General features: G+C 38.2%; 2 protein-coding genes across 3 annotated transcripts; one reads left to right on the forward strand and one right to left on the reverse strand.

Moving 5' to 3' along the window:
* The first annotated feature begins 363 nt into the window (after positions 1-363).
* Positions 364-13,803, forward strand: LOC104233457 ((2Z,6Z)-farnesyl diphosphate synthase CPT6, chloroplastic-like). Its single transcript, XM_070150162.1, is given in 6 exon segments — positions 364-639; positions 642-752; positions 821-876; positions 1,566-1,635; positions 13,431-13,774; positions 13,776-13,803. Coding segments are annotated over 6 exon segments (885 nt in total).
* A 394-nt stretch (positions 13,804-14,197) lies between these two features.
* LOC104233456 (protein EMBRYO SAC DEVELOPMENT ARREST 30) lies at positions 14,198-22,432 on the reverse strand. 2 transcript variants are annotated; one of them, XM_009786852.2, is made up of 11 exons: positions 21,805-22,432; positions 21,145-21,229; positions 20,329-20,399; positions 20,150-20,238; positions 19,816-20,059; positions 18,963-19,075; positions 18,663-18,753; positions 17,288-17,416; positions 15,191-15,741; positions 14,667-15,098; positions 14,198-14,532 (listed from the first exon to the last, which is right to left on the reverse strand). In XM_009786852.2, the coding sequence occupies exons 1-10, from the start codon at positions 21,964-21,966 to the stop codon at positions 14,675-14,677; spliced, it is 1,959 nt and encodes a 652-aa protein (XP_009785154.1). In that variant the 5' UTR covers positions 21,967-22,432; the 3' UTR covers positions 14,198-14,532; positions 14,667-14,674. The 2 variants fall into 2 exon arrangements, with proteins under 2 accessions (XP_009785154.1, XP_009785153.1); XM_009786851.2 differs by having other exon boundaries at positions 14,198-15,098.
* Positions 22,433-22,713: the final 281 nt, after the last annotated feature.

The following is a 22,713-nucleotide window of genomic DNA, read 5'->3' on the forward strand; positions in this document are numbered from 1 at the left end:
TGAAAGAAATTTTAAGTTCTTTGAAATTTATTTAAATATGAGAGATTGTGTGATGCCTTATATATATAGAGTACTATGACGCTTTATGAATAATTTTCAAAAAAGTAAAAACTCGTCGAGAAAAGCTATAATATTATAATATATTGCGTTTTATTGATATAAATTGAATCTTTTTTTTTTAAATATAGCATCTATGTTATATTTGTTTATTTATTTACTTTTTAAAATTGTCGATGCCGCTTACAAAAAATTTTACGTACGCTTATATATGCCTTAGTTTCCTTTATCAGCCCTGAGATTGCGACGTGCCTCCCCCACCCCACCCCACCCTCAACTTGTGTACAATTAACTAAAGTTGAGGAAATGAACACAAAATTGTTAGTGTGCCCGCAGCTCCTCCCATGCAAGAGCTCTAATTTGGGCCGTCGATCATCATCTCCATCTCCATTGAATTCATCAGTATCTGTGTATAGTTTTTGCAAGATTTCAAACTCACAGCTGAGCCTATCGGATAATTATGGTCGACATCGTATCCAAATAATTCATAATCCAGAACTAATTATCCCTAAACATGTTGCTATAATAATGGGTGGGAACAGGAGATGGGCTAAGGCTAGAGGTTTACCGGTGCAAGAGGGCCACATAAGTTTCTTACTCCAAATCTCAAAAATATTTGTAACATTTCTTCCATATTGGGAATACAAGTCCTCATTGCTTTTGCTTTCTCTACTGAAAACTGGACTCGTTCCGAGGTACGCCTACATTATTCGCACTAGAAAGTTTAGCCTCATTCCTAATTTAACAATTTAAATTTTAGCAGGAGGAGGTTGATTTCTTGATGCATCTGTTCGAAGAGTTCTTTGAAGAATTTATGAGGTAAATTTTTTATGATCCAATTTCATGGCTTTCCTCCTTTTTTCGCGTATAAATTTATCTCAATTTTTAAAAGTCTTCCGGGAAAAAGTTTTCCAATATTGTTGATTAAAAAATTTGGTGGTTTATGTATATTCCCAGTGATTTACCTTAATGATACAATAAAAAGAAATATTTATGAGTTGTGAGAAACCCATGAAGACCCACGAGACAAAGAAAGGTAATGATAATATATGGACTAAAATTTCCCTAAAAAGAAATAGTTATACGATCAATAAATCAACGAAATTTAGGACGACCCATTGTGAGGGGAAAAAAGGAAAAAAATACGGCGACAATAAAATGGATGATTCTATGAATCGGTTAAAATTTACAAACGATTAATTGCATTAGTGAAAAAGTTGAAAACAAAAATACACTAAACAATATTACTCCCATTTATGCGCCATAATTTTTTTTAGTTTGTCCCAAAGATGTCACATGTCTATATTTACTTTAGAAATAATTTAACTTTAAAATTTTCGTTTTACTCATAATGAGATCGATTTATCATCGCACAAATGACGTATTTTAGACCATAAATCTCAAAATATATCTTCCTTCTAAAATTATATACTCAGTTAAACACTGTCATATACACTAAAATAAAAAAAATACTGCTTTTCGATTTTTTTCATTACTTTATTTAACAGGTTCGGAGTACGAGTGTCTGTTCTTGGAGATAGAACTAGACTTTCCATAACTTTACAGAAAAGCATAGATGTTACATCTCACGTTTTCGTACGTTAAAATTTTGTTTTCAGTTAACCGACGTAGACTCGGGGATGAGATCATCTTGACGTTAACGTATTTACGCTATTTATAACAAGCAATAAATAAGTGTTATGAAGGATAAAAGGGTACACGGATTAAAGAAAACGAGTTTCGGTGAAAGTGACCAATTTGAAAAAAAATACGGGTCGAGCGATAATACCCGATAAATATGAACTAGTATCATACAAGGTACCATATGACCACGATAGTATAATATATAAAGTATATATGAAGTATTTTAAAAATAAATAGAATTTTAAGTAATTTGTGGTAATTTTTAAATTATGCGGATAATTGATTAATTACCGGGTAACAAGACATTACCTAATTAACTAATAAGTGAATAAAAAATTAATAATTAACCACCTTTCCACGTGGCATAAAGCCACAATGGTAGACATGACTCATAAGTCATCAAATCCATGTGGTTACCTATGAATAACCAAAACCATGACTTAAAGAATAAGTCTTAGAAAGACTCTTCAACATTCTGTCTTAGCTTCAATACACAACTTGGGCTTGAAACCAAGAAAGAGCAAGAATTCAAGCGATTGGAACAAAGTTAACTTTAAGATTAAATCTATTTATGTCTTTAGTACACAAAAACGTTAGAGAGCAGAAGCAAAAAATTCGTCCAAATTTCGTTTCAAGATTTCAAGCAGAAATTTCGTCCATATTTCGCGGAAGCAGATTCGTTCAAATAATTCTAGGAACATGTATTTTAAGGCTCTCCCTTCTTTCTTTTGGCATGGTACAATTATATTGAAGAAACGAGCAAACGCACAGTTTTCATAAATTACCTTATTCATAGAAATAGTAGGGGTGTCTATACTCTTGATTCCCCATGAAAAATATTATTATCTTCTGTTCATGGGTTTTAGAATAATACACAGTTGAAAAAGTTTATCCGGAAGGAATATTGAGATTATTACGTATTTTTCATGCATTTCACTCATTTATACATCTGCATTGACCCATGACAAGATGGCGTTATATACGCGTATATATGTAAGCATATGTATATGGGATATGGAAAAAGGTTACGGCGTTATATACGCACCACCACCTGATCAGTTGGTATATGATGATGGTGTTGCCTACAGTGGCTGAAGTATGACTCAGACGGCATTATATACGCGTATATATGTATGTATATGTATATGGGATATGGGAAGAGGTTATGACGTTATATACGCACCACTACCTGATCAACTAGTATATGTTGATGATGTGCCCGCAGTGGCCGAGACGATATGATGGGATGCCCTCAGTGGCTTGATGATATTATGTACACCCATACCTATGCATGGCACGACATTTATACGCATGTGCATGATATTATAAACGTTTCGAAATTTACAGAGTTATTCAGATTTAGAGGTATTTCTGTATTCCATGTTTCATCTATGTCTTTTACATACTAATTTTCATGCCTTACATACTCAGTATATTTTTCGTACTGATGCCCTATTTCACGGGGCCTGCATTTCATCGCAGATGCAGGTATTCAAGCTGACGGTCCCCCTTCTTAGGATCCCTATTAGCCAGAGTTGGCATGCTCCATTGATCCGGAGCTGCTTTTGAGATTGGTACGATATATATATATATATATATATATATATATATATATATATATATATATATATATATATGGGGTATGACGTGACTCAGTGTGACGACCCGAAGGGTCATCATCGTAGTTCTTCCTTGTTCCGCGCTTTCGAAGCCTTGAAAACCTCGCTTTTAGTTGCCTCGATTGGCGTGCGTAGTTCGGGCCCGTAGCCAGAAAGTTTTTATGTTAGAATATGTGAATTATGTGAAACATTTGATGAATTTTGGTATTAATATGCATAATGTTGACATCGGTCAACATTTTGGGTAAACGGACCCGGACATGTGATTCGACGGTCCCGGAGGGTCCGTAGAAAAATATGGGACTTGGGCGTGTGCCCGGAATCAAATTCTGAGGTCCCAAGCCCGAGAAAAAGAATTTTTGAAAGAAATTGTTTTTCTGAAATTTGATATGAAAATTTGAAATGAAAAGGAGTTAGAAAATATAGGTATCGGGCTCGTATTTTGGTTCCGACGCCCGGTACAAGTCTTAAATATGTGTTAAGCACTATCTGTAAAGTTTGGCTAAAAACGGACGTCATATGACGTGTTTCGGACTAAAAATGGAGAATTTGAGTTATGAAAGTTGAAGAAAAGAAAATCATGTGTTTGAGGCTTGATCCTATGTATATGATGTTATTTTGGCGATTTGATCGCACGAGTAAGTCCGTAAGATGTTTTTAAGGTTGTGTGCATGTTTGGTTTGGAGCCCCGAGGGCTCGGGTGAGTTTTGAATGGGGCCCGGGAGGTCTTGGACTTAAGAAAATGCAGGTTCAGGTGTTGCAGACACCAGCGCGGTCGCGGTCATTTCCGCGCGGTCCGCGCTGGAGACGCGCGGCTGCGATGCCTTTCTATGCAGTCCGCGTGGCTGAGTCTGAGGGCTAGGGTTTTAGGTCAACCAGCGCGGCCGCGCACCAAAACAGTGCGGTCCGCGCTGGAAGGGTTCAGAGAAGCCCCAATTTTTCTCCCACTCGGCGCGGCCGCAACACATTTTTGTGCGGTCCGCGCCAGGTCCTCAGAAAGGTATACAAGTTCGGAAATCTCAGTCATTTTTCACTTTTCAAAAACCCAAAACCTAAGAGGCGATTTTCCAAACAACTTTTCTTCTCCAAAACGATTGGTAAGTGATTTCTAACTTAATTTCTTTATCCCTTAACATCTTTTAATATAATTTCAACTTCAAATCAAAGATTTTCATGGGGAAAATTGGGTGTTTTGGGTAGAACCTAGGTTTTCTACAAATTGAGAAGTTGGACCTCAATTTGGGGTCCGATTTAAAAACAAATCATATATTTGGATTCATGGGGGAATGGGTAACCGGGTTTTGGTCCGAACCTCGAGTTTCGACCACGTGGGTCCGGGGGTATTTTTGACCTTTTTGGGAAAAACCTTGAAAAATCTATTTTCATGCATTGGGGATGATTCATTTAGTAATTATTAATGTGATTAAGTAACTTATGACTAGATCCGAGCGGATTGGTGGTGGAATCAAGAGGTAAAGCTATACTAGAAGCGTGAGTTGAGTTTGGAGCATTCGAGGTAAGTGTTTGTTCTAACTTTGGCTTGAGGGATTAGGATTTGGATATTATTTGCTACGTGTTAACTGTGGAGTACGGTGTATAGGCATGGTGACGGTTATCTATACACCGGAGTCTAGCATGACCGTGAGTCGTAGTTGCTTTTAAATTTGAAAGATGTGAAACAGTTGAGCTAATTACTTGCTAATATAATTATGAAGTGATAGTTGAGAAGCAAATGAGTTAAAGAAGGAAGTGTGGTATTTTTCCCTTGCCGGGACCTATTGTTGATTTGTTCTCCCTTGCCGGGATGTTTAATCTTGTTGTATATCCCCTTTCCCCGATTGGTTGTGACTGATGATTGGGTGAGGAAGAGCGATTATGCACGAAGGGTCTTTCCGTGCCATGTCTCTAATTATTTATGCACGAAGGGTCTTTCCGTGCCATGTCTCTAATTATTTATGCACGAAGGGTCTTTCCGTGCCATGTCTCTAATTATTTACGCACGAAGGGTCTTTCCGTGCCATGTCTCTAATTATTTGAGCACGAAGGGTCATTCCGTGCCTTGATGTGAGAGTTATGTGAGGAAAAGCACGGAGGGTGATGCCGTGCACTATATTTGACAGTTTTGGTGAGAATTGAGAGTAAAAGCACGAAGGTTGGTGCCGTGCAGTTGTTGATTCACTTTCTCTCTTTCATAGATGTTAATTATTCAGTTTCCATCTCTCTGTTCGTTGGTTTTATATCTAAATTGTTACACCCTACAACATGTCCCCTCCCTATTATCTGTTTAAAATTCTGTATATCTTTCCGTTGTTGCACATATATCTGTACAGGTTATTTGAGGTAGGTCCGGTCTAGCCTCGTCACTACCTCGCCGGGGTTAGGCCAGGCACTTACCAGCATATGGGGTCGGTTGTGCTGATGCTACACTTCTGTGCCCTTTTTGTGCACAAATTCGGGAGTAGCTTACGGACCGCAGTAGCAGTAGATTGGGAGCATGCCTTCAGTCCAGAGACTCCTAGGTAGTTCGCTGGCGTGTGTGGGCCCTGAGTCTCATCTATTTTATTTCTGTTTGTTTTCATTGTATCGAAGCAGACTCCTTATGTATTTTCTTTCAAACTCTTATTTGTAGTATCTTATAGTAGTCCGTGAGTATTGTGACACTAAATCTTGGGTAGAGGATGATGTTAATTTTTCCGCATTTTCGTTCATTTAATGTTAAATTAAGGCTTCCGCTTGAATTTATTATTTTTATTATTATCTTGTTGAAAATTAGTTGAAAAGGTATGTTAAGGTCGGCTTGCCTAGCTCCGACAGTAGGCGCCATCACGACTCCCGACGGTGGGGAATTCGGGTCGTGACACTCAGTCCCGTCTTTGTACAGTTATGTTTCCATTTAGAGGTTTGTAGACAGTATGTCTAGTTAAGTTGTATGTGACCTTGACGGCTTTCAGTTTTGGATGTATAGTTGTCTATAGCAGCCTTGCCGACTCGCCCACTGTATTCTACATGTATACGTACATATGCCTTGATGGCAGATTTCCTTCATGTATGTTATTTTTGTAATGCAGCAGATATTATTCAGGTTCATATCTTAGACGCATGCCTAGGGGTGTTTGAAAGATAGGACTTAGGCACCCGTCGCGACCTATCGGTTTGGGTCGTGACAAAAGTGGTATCAGAGCAATTCTGTCCTAGGGTTGTCTACAGACCGTGTTTAGTAGAGTCTTGTTTATGGGTGTGTCGTGCACCACACTTATAGACAGGAGACTACAAGACATATAAGATGTTATCCTCTCTTCTTATCTTAGATCGTGCGATATAGGGATTTATGTTCCTAACGATGTGCTACGTTTTTAGCGATGCCTCCGAAGACTACAGCCGCTAGCACGGGTCAGAATGCTACAAAGGTGTTAGAAAGAGAGATAAGTTATACTATGGATTCATACCCATCGGAGATCATGGGTTCTATTGAGGAGGATCCATCCGAGGATCCATATGAGTCATCCGTTCGAGTTGTTTTGACCACTCCGGCAGTAGATTGGGTGAGAGGAGTTCCGACCTCACCAAGGCCCTTAGTTTCACAGCTCGTTGATCAGGGTATGAGGGGAGTAGTGCATGGATTGGCACAGCCGGGATTCCCTCAGGCCCAAAATTATGTCAAGGTATTTGAGGACACCAGCTCTTCTGAGGTTCCAGATAGTCCACAGTCTTGGGAGTCCATCAATCAAGGTTCGTCGATGTATGTTATGGGATACACAGAGGAAGAATATAGTAGTCGGGCCAAAAGGAGGAAGGTAATTGATAAGGACATGAAGATTTCGCTTCGAAGTGTGTCCGATCGAGGTTTTTATATAGGACGAGGCAAGGACCCTCTATTATAGACTTCCTCCAAGTGTCAATTTTTGGTTGTGAGTTCCACCTCTTCTTGGAATATTACCAAGTCAAGATTTTAAATGTGTTTGGTTGTTTTATAAGGATGTAGGGAGCCTCGTCCCGACTTGTATATATTATAGTTATGCCTACTTAGAGGTTTTGCAGACAGTATCATATATATAGTTTTTGGGTATGATATGTCTATGGCGTAGTCGACCCCTATGTATATAAACCTTTTTCTAAATTAATTATGCGAGTTAAGTCTTAATATTGTTACTTATATATATATGGATGTCGCTGTAATGACCCGTGATAGATTTGATAATAAACAAGAATAAGGTACATAGTGTTCGGTTGGGTAGGACTTGATATTATAATGAGTATGGATTAGTTGGCCTTTTGTTATGCTAACATCAAGTGTAGGTCAAGGACGGTTTGATTTCAGTCCCAGGAGAGCCTGTTTTGGAGTGAAAAGGTAACACGGCATCGCCGAGAGGTAGATTTATTTCCTATCTCAAGGCAAGGAAGATGATCAAAAAGGGTTGTATTTCTCACTTAGTTTGGGTTCAAGATGTGGAAGTAGAGTCACTAACCATTCAATCCATCCCTGTGGTGAATGAGTTTCCCGATGTTTTCCCCGATAAGCTTTCGGGTCTCCCGCCAAAGCGAGAAATTGAGTTTTCTATTGACCTACTACTAGATACTCACCTAATATCTATTCCTCCCTATAGAATGTCCCCCGCAGAGCTGAAAGAGTTAAAGGAACAACTAAGGGACTTTTTTGAAAAAGGTTTTATCAGACCTAGTACATCACCATGGAAAATACCTGTGTTGTTTGTAAGAAAGAAAGATGGTTCCTTACAAATGTGTATTGATTATAGGCAACTGAATACGGTGACGATCAAGAATAAGTACCCGTTCCCAAGAATTGATGATCTATTTGATCAGTTACAAGGTGCCAAGTATTTTTCAAAGATAGACTTGAGGTCTAGGTACCATCAGGTAAGGGTTAAGGATGAAGATATTCTGAAGACTGCATTCAGGACTAGATATGGGCACTTTAAGTTTCGGGTTATGTCGTTCAGTCTAACCAATGCCCCAACAGTATTTATGGATTTAATGAACCGTGTGTACAGGCCTTTTTTTAGATCTGTTCATAATTGTATTTATTGATAATATGTTGGTCTATTCTCGTTCAGAGGCTGAGCATGCAGATCATCTGCGTACTGTGCTCAGAATTCTACAAGAAGGGAAGTTGTATGCAAAAATTTCTAACTATGAACTCTGGTTGAACTATGTAGCTTTCCTTGGGCATATTATTTTGGGTAAAGACATCTAAGTGGATACATAAGAGACTGAGGCGGTGAAGACTTTGCCTAGACCCACAACACCGATAAAGGTTCGTAGCTTCTTTTGGCAAGTTATTACAAGAAACTTGTAACGAAATTTTCTTCTCTTCTAAGCACCTTTGACCAAAGTGGTATGTGGTGTCTTGCTTGATGTTCCGGAATAACATAAGGAAATCTATGGTGCAGGCAGGTTAAAGAAAGGTTGCGAATAAGTATAAATAGATAGGTGTAGGTCGCAAGCTAAAGTATGGTAGAACAACAAGGTTCTAGGAAGACAAGAGGAAGGATAAGAAAAGATGAGTAAAAAGGTAACAATAATGGATAAGTCCTTGGGAATAAGTTCATACGAGAGCTGATGGTTTCTCTAAGTTATAGAAGGCTCAGTATAGCCCGAATGAACTCAAAGAAGTCTAAGACTAGTAACGTTTAGAATAGATGAAATGTTTCCCTAATAGTGGGATAAGGGCGTAATTGTGAGGGATAAAAGATGAAGTTTGGGCCTCCGAAGAATTTCCTGAATTATACAAGATTAGGATAACCGTGTAAGTTAACTCAGAAGGGAACTAGGTTTCAATGGACCGACGCTTGTGAACGGAATTTTCCCCGGCCTTAAAGGACAGATTAACTTCAGCACCGGTTCTAACGCTTTCAGAAGGGACCGATGGTTACGTTATCTATTGTGACACTTCAAGAATTGGATTGGGTTGTGTGTTGACGCAGCATGGTAAGGTTGTGGATTATGCTTCTAGACAACTAAGAAAGCACGAAAAGAACTACCCGACCCACGATTTAGAGTTAGCCGCGGTGATTCATGCACTAAATATGGAAGGCACTACTTGTGTGGAATTCATGTTGATATTTATACGGATCATAAGAGCCTCCAGTATATCTTCAAGCAAGAGGAATTGAATCTTCGTCAAAGGAGATGGTTGGAGTTACTTAAAGACTATGACGCTGATATTTTATACCATCGGGGGGAAGGCGAACGTAGTAGCTGACGCCCTTAGCCGTAGATATATGGGTAGCCTGTCGTATTTACGGCCAGAAAAGAGAGGAATAGCCCATGAGGTTCATCAGCTAGCTAGTCTTGGAGTTCAGTTACTGGACTCAGGTGACATTGGAATTACTCTTCAGGATACGGAAACATCCTCTTTAGTAACTGAAGTAAAGGAACGCTAGTACAAGGATGTTGTGTTAGTTCATTATAGGGATACCACCCTTCAGAAGGAGAATACGCCTTTTGAAACTACAGAAGATGGGGTCTTTAGATATCGAGGACGATTATGTGTGTTTAATGTTATAGGGCTGCGTCGGCAGGTTATGGGAGAAACTCATTATTCTTGTTATTCTATCCAGCCAGGAGAGACAAAGATGTATCATGACATCAAGGAAGTATATTGGTGGACGGAATGAAAAAGGATATAGCAGAATTTGTTGCACAGTGTCCTAACTGTCAACAGGTTAAGATTGAGCATCAAAACCCCGGTGGATTGCTGTAGGCGATGGAGATTCCGACTTGGAAATGGGAAATAATCAATATGGACTTCATCATAGGCTTACCTCGTACCCAGCGTAAGTTCGATTCAATATGGGTGATTGTTGATAGGCTTACAAAGTCATCCCAATTTATGCCTGTCAGGACTACATATTCCTCAGAGGATTATGCGAGGCTTTATATCAAGGAGATAGTACGACTGCATGGTGTCCCTGTATCTATTATCTCGGATAGAGAAGCTCAATTTACAGCTAACTTCTGGAGGTCCTTCCAAAAAGCATTGGGGACTCAAGTAAGTCTTAGTATAGAATTTCATCCCCAGACAGACGGACAGGCTAAGCGTACTATTCAAACACTGGAGGATATGTTACGAGCTTGTGTAATAGACTTCAAAGGTAGCTGGGATGATCATCTGCGCATATTGAGTTCGCATATAATAATAGTTACCATTCCAATATTCAGATGGCTCCATACGAAGCTCTTTATGGACGGAAGTGTAGGTCGCCTATAAGGTGGGTCAATGTTAGAGAATCTAAATTACATGGGCCAGACCTTGTTCAGCAGGCCATAGAAAAAGTAAAAGTAAAGCTTATCCGGGATCGACTATTGACAGCTCAGAGTCGTCAGAAGTCATATTCTAACGTGCGGCGACGAGATTTAGAGTTCGGGGTTGATGACTGGGTATTCTTAAAGGTGTCGCCTATGAAGGGTGTGATAAGGTTTGGCAAGAAAAGCAAACTTAGCCCACGGTATATTGGGCCTTATAGGATCATTCGGAGAGTGGGCCAAGTAGCTTATGAGTTAGAATTACCCTCGAAATTGGAGTTTGTCCATTCGGTTTTTCACATATCTATGTTACGGAAGTGCATTGGAGATCCTACCTGAATGGTGCCCATGGATGATGTACAGATTATAGAAGACTTATCATATGAGGAAATTCCGGTTGCCATCCTAGGTCGACAAATCCGCAAGTTACGGAATAAGGAGGTAGCCTCCGTGAAAGTACTTTGGAAAAATAACAATGTGGAAGAAATGACTTGGGAGACCGAGGAAAACATGAAGTCTAGATATCCCTACTTATTTCCTCCTCCAGAGAAGGGTCTGACTGAGACGTCATAATCATAAGGTGTGTGTATAAATTCTTGTGTTGGTTATTGTCGTTGATCATGTGAGGCCATTGTCGTTATTGATAATTGTGGTCCGGTATGGCGTTGGATTATTAAGCTTCTACAGGAAGAGTTGGTAGTAGTGTTGTTACAAAGGCGACCCTGCCAAAGTTATATGGATCATGGGGAGTTGAACATTCGAGGACGAATATTTCAAAGGGAGGAAGGATGTTACAGCTCGCGTTTTCGTACGTTAAAATTTCGTTTTCAGTTAACCGACGTAGACTCGGGGATGAGATCATCTTTACGTTAACGTATTTACGCTATTTATAACAAGCGATAAATAAGTGTTATGAAGGATAAAGGGGTACACTGATTAAAGAAAACGAGTTTCGGTGAAAGTGGCCAATTTGAAAAAAAATATGGGTCGAGCAATAATACCAGATAAATATGAACTATTACCATGCAAGGTACTATATGACCACGATAATATAATATATAAAGTATATATGAAGTATTTTAAAAATAAATAGAATTTTAAGTAATTTGTGATAATTTTTAAATTATGCGGGTAATTGATTAATTATCGGGTAACAGGGCATTACCTAATTAACTAATAAGTCGATAAAAAAATTAATAATTAACCACCTTTCCACGTGGCATAAAGCCACCATGGGTAGACATGACTCATAAGTCATTAAATCCATGTGGTTACCTATGAATAACCAAAACCATGACTTAAAGAATAAGTCTTAGAAAGACTTTTCAACATTCTGTCTTAGCTTCAATACACAACTTGGGCTTGAAACCAAGAAAGTGTAAGTCCAAAATCAAGACTTCAAACGATTGGAACAAAGTTAACTTTAAGATTAAATCCATTTATGTCTTTAGTACACAAAAATGTTAGAGAGCAGAATCAAAAAATTCGTCCAAATTTCGTTTCAAGATTTCAAGCGAAAATTTCGTCCATATTTCGCGGAAGCAGATTCGTTCAAATAATTCTAGGAACAGGTATGTTAAGGTCCTCCCTTCTTTCTTTTGGCATGGTCCAATAATATTAAAGAAACGAGAAAACGCACAGTTTCCATAAATTACTCTATTCATAGAAATAGTAGGGGTGTCTATACTCTTGATTCCCCATGAAAAATATTATTATCTTCTGTCCATGGGTTCCAAAATAATACACAGTTGAAAAAGTTTATCCGGAAGGAATATTGAGATTATTACATATTTTTCATGCATTTCACTCATTTATACATGTGCATTGACCCATGACCAGATGGCGTTATATACGCGTATATACATAAACATCTGTATATGGGATATGGGAAAAGGTTACGGCGTTATATACGCACCACCACCTGATCAGCTGGTATATGATGATGATATTGCCCACAGTGGCTAAAGTATGACTCAGACGACGTTATATATGCGTATATATGTATGTATATGTATATGTATATGGGATATAGGAAGAGGTTATGGCGTTATGTACGCACCACCACCTGATTAGCTGGTATATGTTGATGATGTGCCCATAGTGGCCGAGACGATATGATGGGATGCCCTCGGTGGCTTGATGATATTATGTACATCTATACCTATGCATGGCACGACATTTATACGCATGTGCATGATATTATAAACGTTTTAGAATTTACAGAGTTATTCAGATTTAAGGTATTTTTGTATTCCATGTTTCATCTATGTCTTTTACGTACTAATTTCCATGCCTTACATACTCAGTATATTTTTCGTACTGACGCCCTATTTCACGGGCCTTGCATTTCATGCCCGCGGGTGCAGGTAGGCAAGCTGACGGTCCCCCTTCTTAGGATCCCTTATCAGCGAGAGTTGGCGTGCTCAGCGAGAGTTAGCGAGCTCCACTTGATACGGAGCTGCTTTTGAGTTTGGTACGATACGTTTGTATATATATATATATATATATATATATATATATATGGGTATGACGTGGCTCAGTCCCGTCTTTGTACAGTTATGTTTCCATTTAGAGGTCTGTAGACAGTATGTCTAGTTGGGTTGTATGTGGCCTTGACGGCTTTCAGTTTTGGATGTATAGTTGTCTATAGCAGCCTTGCCGGCTCGCCCACTGTATTCTACATGTATACGTACATATGCCTTGATGGCAGATTTCCTTCACGTATGTTATTTTCGTAATGCAGCAGATGTTATTCAGGTTCATATCTTAGACGCATGCCTAGGGGTGTTTGACAGGTAGGACTCAGGCACCCGTCATGGCCCATCGGTTTGGGTCGTGGCAATAGAGTTAACAGAGGAGGCCACCAAAGCCAACGAAGAACTTCATCTTATGATGGCACTGAACTATGGAGGACACTATGGCATACTAGAAGCAACCAAGAACATTGCCAGTAAAGTAAAGTATGGTCTTCTACAATTGGAGGGTATCGATGACAAATTATTGGAACAAGAACTTGCTACCAAGTGTGCCAAGTTTGCTAAACCCGATTTACTCATAAGAGCTGGTGGAGAACAGAGAATCAGTAATTTTTTAATGTGGCAACTGGCTTACTCTGAATTATACCTCACAAAGACATTATTTCCTGACTTTGGAGAAGAACTAAAGGAAGCCATACTTTCCTTTCAACAAAGACAGACATTTTGGTGGACATACATATTGAAGCATTACTTTCACTCGTATCTCTTCTCTTCTTATTCATATGTTTGGTAATGAAATTTTCGAAGAGCTGCATAAAGAAATCAAAACACTCATGCTTCAATTCATATTTGGCTGATAAATTTTTAAAGGGCGCAGATCATTGACAGTAGCGGCACTTTACATGTTCTTTAGAGCATCACGATAAATTAACACAATTTTATTTTTGCTTGAACCAAACGCCAGAAAGTTGTGTCGAATCAGGATGCTTTTTGTCTACTTCGAAATTTCATTGACGTGTGAACAGCTTTCAGCTGCTAATGTGTTTGTGCTGTGGGGAACTAAGAGGTCTCTTCAAGCGACACAAATTTCAATATATTGAAAGCTAGTTAGATTTTGAAGCTACTCGACAAGCAAAAGGTTTGAACGTACATATGGATATTTAAGAGAACTTTTGAGGTGAAGCAAAAATCAAAGAATCATTGTAAAGTATATACGGCTTCACAGTGTTACTTTTGCTTTGTGCAGTCACAAAGTTCGAGAAGTTTTAGACATCTTTTGTATGCTCTATACCTGTAGAAGAAGGGAAACTTGTTCCTCTTTGAAGGAGAGGAAACGGGAGAATTCTACCAAAGAAACCAACGGAGTCCATGTGCCAAGCAATGAACACAAAGCAGGTTGCAGGAATTCTTCTAAAGCACGTCCGAAGAACCATGTTTGAAGGTAATCTGCCCCGAAAAAATTGGGAGTTCATCTGCACGAGATGTTCCAAAGTCAACATGCTGCCGCTGTAAATTTAACTCTCGTTGAAAAGATTAATCCACGGAGTGGGCTAGACATCAATGGCATAGAGGCAAATGAACAAGAATACGAAGGCAAGATATGTACATCAAATCCTAATCATCAGGATCCATTTCCTCATCCTGTTCCAGGGATGGAATTGCATCAGTTCCATTGTATCCTTCAGATTCTGACTGCCCGTCTAAATCAGTTTCATCTTCTTGAGAGTCAACTTCATCCGCGTTAGTCTCTTGAGTTCTTTCTTGCTGCATCGATCTGGGGCACTCGCCCTGCCCTTCAAACAGATGGAGATTGCTGTTCTTTCCTGAATGCGAAATATCAGTAGCCTTGACAGTTGAACATGAGCATTCTGGAATAGGGTGAGAGAGGAAAAACTTAGTTTTTGATCGATTGGATTCCTGCAAAAGGCCCTCTTCTGCCAGGCTTTTATTGAGGTGTTCTCTGACAGCAAGAGTCCAATTACGAGGTGGATAGTAAAGATGATCGACAGTACTATTAAAGAGCTCCGCAAGATATTTCCTGCATGTACAAAGATAGATTTTAGAAACTAATGGTAAAAAAAATGGATGAGCACCCAAAGAAGGAAAGGACCATCACTGTCGTTAGTCTACCTGTTTGGCCGAAATGTTCTCGCAGATGCCATCTCATAAAGTCGGTGTCCCATCACCAAGCTGGCAAAATCAGGCCCGCTACCATCATTGTCAAAACCAGGAAAAAAAGCTTCAGCTTCCACTGAGACTATGTAATCAAGAGCATCCCATAGCAATCGGTGTGCTTGCTCCCTCTGATCATTGGGAGAAGGTTCTGGTTCCACATCTTTCTCTGCAACCCATCCATACCAGCCTTCTTTTTCATGTCGATAGATAGGTCGATCAGGAGGAGGTGGTAGAGGTCTTGGTCGGGGCCCGGCCTTGTTCCATTCTGCTTTTAGTTGATTTGCGCTTTTTGCGGGTAAAAGCTGATCAGGATCAGGCGGAAGGGGAGTTTCTGGGCCAACTAAAGTGGCTAGCTCTTTTTTGCTGCACAACGCAGTACGATCAACTAAATTGGGGTACATGGCACGTAAAGGAATCATAACTCGTTGTCCGCCAAAGGTTTCAGAACCTGCTAGATAAATTCTTGTTCTAGGTGGGTAACCCATGGCTCGAAGCAGAAGTCCTACCTAAATTTTGCAAAAAAATGTACAAAGCATTAAGAAATAAAACAAGGACAACCATGCATATTCACAGTTATATTCGGTCTGTAATTACAGAATACGAGGATTAAACAGTTGGTAACTTTGACATAAACACCACATTTACTTCGGCAGAACATCTCAGATATCCCTTATTTTCCTTACTTTTTTAGTAACAGTTTAAATTCATGTAATGACTTCCTCTTTAAACATTTTATTTATGAGAACTTCCTCTTTAAAGGATTGTTTAATAGAAGACAGGAGTAGAAAGCAATAAACATCAGGTCAGTTAGTGAGATAATCTCTTGACAAAAGTGTTATTTACTAACCTACAGAGTACAGACCAGCTTTTCTTTATCTCGCTTTTCTTTTCTTCTAAGGAGAGCAGTTTTGCTATGATGCTCTTAAAGCCTCACCAAATCCACCCACGCCTCTTATCCCCATTGTCCCTTACCCTACACTGCAACACCCAATCAATCTCTTTTTCTCCAATTTGAAGGTAAAATATGTATATTGTTAGTAGATACAACAAATTTGCTTCAAAGAATCATCTTACTACAGGTACCTTCCTATCATTTCCATGTATATAAGAAGAAGAAGCAACTCGGTATGGCATAAATTTGCATCAATTCCATAAAACAAAGAACTTGGGCTTATAACGAGGAACATTAACATCAACCTTCCCAAGGTCAATGAGCAATAAATGGGAGAGAGGGTTTAAATTATCAACAGTTCTTGAGTGAAAATATATTCAGGAACAGGCTATTGACGACTCAGATATATCTTTTAAGGCAATCTTTATTTGTTCCATGATATAGAAAATAGCTACCAGGTAATGTCCTACCATGTTGAAACTATATCTCATTGGCTAAGCTAACTCAAACAAAAAGAAAAATTAAATAAGTTAAAAACCAGAATCATTATATCTAAGCCCACAAAGTTACACCGAACAGTATGCCCTTCTGTTAAAAGAAAAACTAATTAGCATTTAAAAAACGGAGATGCTAATAGGTATAGAATCAAATAGATGTGTAATAAAATGTACAAATCCCTAATGACATTCTTTATTACGTATTAGTCTTAATGTTATTTTGCTACTTTTGCATACTTCATCGCCCATTGGTTGGCGTATCCACTATATTTGCTTACTCCTTGTGGCTGGAAAGTTGTCTTTTACAACACATCATTATAAACTATATTGATCTTTAAAGTGCATTAATCTCTCATCTCTATATCTCTTCGTACAAGCTAACAAAGAACCCACAACTTGTTCCCAGTTGTGAGAAAAGAGTCCAGGAGCATAAAGTAAACTTTGGAACATGCAGACACTTGGTCTATATTTAGAGAAGTCCGAATGGAGATTAAACTATCAGAGATGGTAACAAAGGGCACCTCATGGATGCTATCAAAAAAGTCTCTGCTTCAAAAGATAACTCTAGAAGCAACATATTGTATACAAGCTCCTTACAATTATGTATTTCCAGCCAGATGAATAAACTGTTTTAAGAGATTTGAAGAGAAAATCCGAAAGTACCTCTTCTGGCATGAGTGGGCACGATCCATTTCTCTTCCGAGCATGTGAATCAACACTAAGTTCTTCACTGATAATTACTTGTTTAATTAACTGGGCCCTCCTGTATTGTATAAGTTCTGTGTGAATATCCTACACCAACAGAAAGCAATAGGTTACAGATCTCGCAACATCAGTTGTTCTTTTAATGAGGAAAAGGCATCATAAGGTCCATTACAACAGATATTTAGAGGCTCAGCAGATTAAGTGCAGCGATACCCTCCCTTGCTTTACTGCTAATACTGCCTCTTTCTCTGCCCTCCTCTTTTTGTTCTTTTTCCTTCTCTTTTCTAGTGCACTCACTTCACAGCTCGGAATTACAATTTACAGTCACAACACATAGTTTCCTTTCGTTTTCATTTTTCTCAGACAATTCAAATGAATGACAACTAGCCATAACTATATTTGGAAAGACAAGTCGAGAAATGAAAGATTATCCATCTATTGCATGTGAGGTCACAAGAATTAGAAAAATCAGACAATAGAATAGAAAGAGTAACTCAGAACTTTTCACCTTATTAACTGACAGTTCGATTTTGAGGAAGAAAAGGATGGTTAGAGGAGGGGCATGGGTAACTTCTTAGTATCGTTACGAAGCAAAGAGGAGTGGGAGTAAAAGTTGAAGATTGCATATGGCATCCTGATTTAGACAGCTTTTGTCAACACCTTCAGAATTGGAGGAAAAGGAAGACGTAGATCTCATGCACTCTCCCTTGTCATACCAAAAAGGATGCGGCAATGATAATCCTTCTGTTTAAGTAAACTTAACAGGTCTTCTTCCCCCTCTCTCAAAACCCTTCCCACTGGTTCAACCAAAAGTTTTTTGTTTTAAGTCTTGGTTGAACTAAACATATTATGCAGAGCAATAAGAATATGCTGCTGATTCTAATCCCGGATCCTCATCAATTAGAGTGTTCTTGGCATCTCAACTATTCTAGAATCCTTGGAACCATCAAATCCTCAAGCAGAATTCTTGCATTTGCCAAGATTGAAAGCTGCTAAATAAGCAAATTCAAGAATACAAGCTAGAGTTGATACTAGCTACAAAGACAAGAGAAAGCACATGACACTTGTACTAGTTCTATTTGCACATGTGAGCCAAATAACCTAGCTTTGACATGTATCATCCCCTGTTCTCATCAGTGATACCCCAACCACAAAATTTGAAAACCAATATGGCTATGGTTAATGGTTATAGTACTAAATTCCAGAACAAGTCACCAGAATTTATCAAAATTAATCCATGTTCCAACAGGGATGTCCAGAACATCGACTACTGGTTAGACAAATCCAAGTTCCTACAACACCGATCAGATTAAGACAATTAAAGAAGAGTAACCTGAAAAATTTCAGCACAACCATGATAGGCTAGAGCATCTCTCTTAAGCCCGGGATGATAGGCAAGGTAAGGTTGGCCTGAAGCTTGTAACCTGCAGAAAGAGGAATTAAAAATTTTACCATCTTTTTACAAGAGATTTAAAAACTCTCCCTTCACCACTTGAAAAAAAAAAAAGCAGCAAGAAGTTGATCAGATGAGCTTCCATTTGACACGTAATTTCATTTTGTTCACTGTTCAGCACCAAGTGCCGGAAATTTGCATTTAGAAAGATACAGTTAAAAAAAAAGTTCAGATCCTTACCTTTCCACCATGAGTTTTCCAAGAGCTACAATTTCTGGGCGAAATTGAAGTGCATGAAATGCCACACGACATCTAAGCCTCTGATACTCAGCCATGCTCGGGGGAAGTGCGGACTGAGAAGAAATTGAACTTGATTAAATAGTCATTGTAGGGCAAGACAAACTAATCATGAGGCAGGTAAATATTAAATAGGGAAAATCGTCATTGATCATGTTAAGTCCAACTCCTCTTAAGAAAGTAAGCATGAAATATTCATAAATTAGAGGTTAAACTGAAGTAAGGCGCAAAGGTAGGACTTCAGAAAGATGTAGGCGGGAAACAATCCATGCTCCAAGGTAATATTACATACTAAAGAAGAAAATACATAGAACCTCCAAGCCAGAATTGAACCCTTTTTTCTCACTAAACACATATACTTTAATCAAACATCTCAACCAGAGCACCCTTTAAGTCTTTGTGGTGATGGATGCTCACTAAACAAATTTTGATTGTTTGTATAGAAGTAACATAGCTCAATTTTTAAACAACGGGTGTTCTAGCACCCAGCACTCTTAAGGTAGGTCCGCCACTGGGAATAACAAGAATCTATTGTTTGTGACGTTAATGATATGAAATGGATGTGGTATGCCCTGTGTCTTCTAAAGCTTTTTCATTACATTAAGACCATACAAAATATCACATATATAAGTAGAGCTGTGCTCCCTTAAATTTTTAAATTTCCGTGTCACCAAGTCTATAAATGTACAATACACTATAATTTTGCAAGGGGTCCAAATATCTTGCTAAATACAACTTTATACACATCTAAGGTCACTGCAACTTGCAAAAACCAAATAGAAGGAAATAATCATACCTCTAGACATCCTCCATCTGTCAATATTAATCCGATGACCTTTGCTTTCTTCAATCTAGGTAAAACTTCAGAAGTATAAAATCTTAGAGCAGCAGAACTTTTGGGCTTGAAAATCTGGTACTCTTTCCGTTTCCTAGCCTCCCTCAAGATAGGTGGCAAACTCTTCACAATGGTGACATCATTTGTTAAGGCTGCTATAAACTGATCCTCATTATAGAGGTATGAAAAACTCTTGAACTTGGAACTGCAAAGTTTAAATGCAAACTTAAAATTCAGGAATGCAAATAAAGCATCAAAAAAGCGTTCCATATCTTCATGTCAAATTAATCAGGACCTGATGCCTTTTGAACGAGTACTTTCTTGAATCTCTGGGATTACAAGGGTGGCATTTAAAAGCCTTGATATGGCGACCAGATCAACAATCTATGAGAAAAGGAAACCTGTTAGGAACTCTTTCCCGAACAATTTGGTGCAGAATAGGAAGAAGACTTTTCAACAATATAATGAGCATACCGAGTTCCTAATCTTCTCAAAACTACCAGAAATTTTTGCATAGATGAAGCCATTGCTGTGTTCAACTGCCACTGAAACCGTGACAAAGGTGGTGAAAAGAAAGAATCAGTTTCAATTGATGATGGAGGTACGTAACATGTAGTTGCAACAAAATACAATTAACTTTAAATTGGAGAACGCAGCAAGTCAATTTAAATTTTGACATAGCCAGGCCCAGAATCTCCGTCCTTAAAAAAAAGTAACTAAAGTATAGACATGTCTAAACTCTATGCCTCTGCAACCTAGAAAGCAAAAGCAATAGCACGTTAAATTTTTTAGTAACAAATGGTACTCCCTCCATTCCATCTTACATGGCAATTGACATGGCATGTTCTACTGTACACCATTAGGTACTAAGAGAGTAAAGAGTACTTATGATATGTTATACATCTTCAGCTTACGTATCAAAAGTCATTATTTATCTCTTACTTATTTACCAGTTCAAAAAAGTCTTTAGTTATTTCTTAAACAACTACCGTCAATAAAACGGTAGCCTGTTTTTTTTCAAAAATGCTTTCTGAATAAACTACAGCTGCTCTACTACATCATCAGAAGCCATAAGATATGCTCTCTGATACCTTCATATTCTTGCTTTACATAAAATACATTAGATAGCATTATATTCCTTTGTTTCCATGTTTAAATCTTATATGTGCAAGTAAAGTTCAAAAAAAGCACAAAAGGAGGGATTAATAAGAAACAAATATCAAACAGATAATACAGTTAGGAACCTGTGACTAATTCAGAGCAGTAAATAACAAAAATTTCAATGATTACCAGGATATGTACTTCTTGGATTTGCATGAGGGTGCAAGGGCTCCAATGACTTCACATTTCCCCACAACTTGCGAAACCCAGGACCCTAATCAAAGTTTCCAATATGAAAATACAAATACAAGCACAGGGTAATCATACCAACCTAAAAATATGTACCATTGTATTGTCAAAACAAGTAGATACTCTTAAACAACAAACACTACATTCCGGTTAGTAACAGAGAAAACGGATGAAAGTTTCCAATATTTTTGTTTTTATATATTTTCTCTGAGCACTTTTTATTTTGGATGATGGTGATGTCTTGGCGCACCTCGACTATTCCATTGTGTACGTGCTACTTATAAGCACATGTCCCAGATAACTCATAACTCTACCCACCAAGGCTTGTATTTTTTCTAAGCACTTTTGACATTTGGGTGCTTTTTATAGAGAATCATGTCTTTTTTTGGGTAAGATTCCTTACATGGGTATACATCTTTGATCCACCATTTCAATTAAAGTCATTAACTTATATAAAAAATATAAGCATAGGGCAATCAAATCAACATGATAAATGCAGCATTATATAGTTGAATTATGTACATAATCTTAAATGAGAAGAAATAACAAGTAGATGTAAAAAGTAGAAAATTAGAAACTTCAGTTTTTCCCACAATTTACCTTTCTGGTGGCTAAAGTGGGAGTTAAATCCTCAGTGAAAAGGGTAATAGCAGTGTATTGAACAAGATCAGCACTGGACTTGGCAAGAAACAAGTGAACGAGCAATGAAGCGAATGATAACACCAATCCTCCTAGTGCTGCCCATTTTATCTTCGATTTCATCTCTTAATAATTTAATCCAGCAATGCGATAAAATCTCCCCACCGAATCTGCGAACTCAATTTAATAACAGAACAAAAAATCCATATGTTGAGAAGTAGTAATCATAAATTCAGCTGGTGACCGACAGAATTCAGGGGAGTTAGATCAAACACGTGGAGTACACAATGTAAAATTGAGTGGGATAATTGAATCTAGAAATATGGATATAGACTTTAAGAATTTATGAAGGAAGCTTTAATTTGTTTTATTAGATCGAGGAGAAATTGAATAGGAAGATGATCAGATTAGAGGAAAGATAGAGTGAGTAGTGAAGGATGATTCAAAGAAGGGTTTAAGCGGTTTTTGCGAAGATAGCTATTGCCCACAGGGACGGATGCGAGGTAATAAGAGATTTCATTCATTTTCTGGAACGCCACATACACACAGGCATGAGGCGGCACAGCAGGTGAGTTCAGATTTCAGAGGTAGTTCGATTGCGACCCCATAACATTTAAAAAGGACAAAAAATAGCACAAACAAACAAATGTTATAAATATATTATATTATGGATGTTCATTTAGTACTCCGTTGTAAATAAGCTTCCTGAAGAAACTTATCCATATGGGACTCCACCGTAAATATGTTTATCTATTTAGTACTATATTGGAAATAAGCTTCCTCAAGAAGCTTATCACTTCGGTACCCAGTTATGGATAAACATTACCTCCGGTAGAAGATTATCCATACCGGGTATAATGAGCTTATCTT

This window comes from Nicotiana sylvestris, chromosome 6 (genome assembly GCF_000393655.2).
Source record: "Nicotiana sylvestris chromosome 6, ASM39365v2, whole genome shotgun sequence".
In the NCBI taxonomy this organism is placed as follows: domain Eukaryota; kingdom Viridiplantae; phylum Streptophyta; class Magnoliopsida; order Solanales; family Solanaceae; genus Nicotiana; species Nicotiana sylvestris.

Excerpts from the sequence above, each read along its gene's own strand:
- LOC104233456 (XM_009786852.2), bottom strand. The coding sequence starts at position 21,966 with ATGAAATCGAAGATAAAATGGGCAGCACTAGGAGGATTGGTGTTATCA. Across the intron at positions 20,060-20,149 it reads ACTCGTTCAAAAGGCATCAG|TTCCAAGTTCAAGAGTTTTT; the intron begins GTCCTGATTAAT and ends TAAACTTTGCAG. Across the intron at positions 19,076-19,815 it reads CAGATGGAGGATGTCTAGAG|TCCGCACTTCCCCCGAGCAT; the intron begins GTATGATTATTT and ends ATTTCTTCTCAG.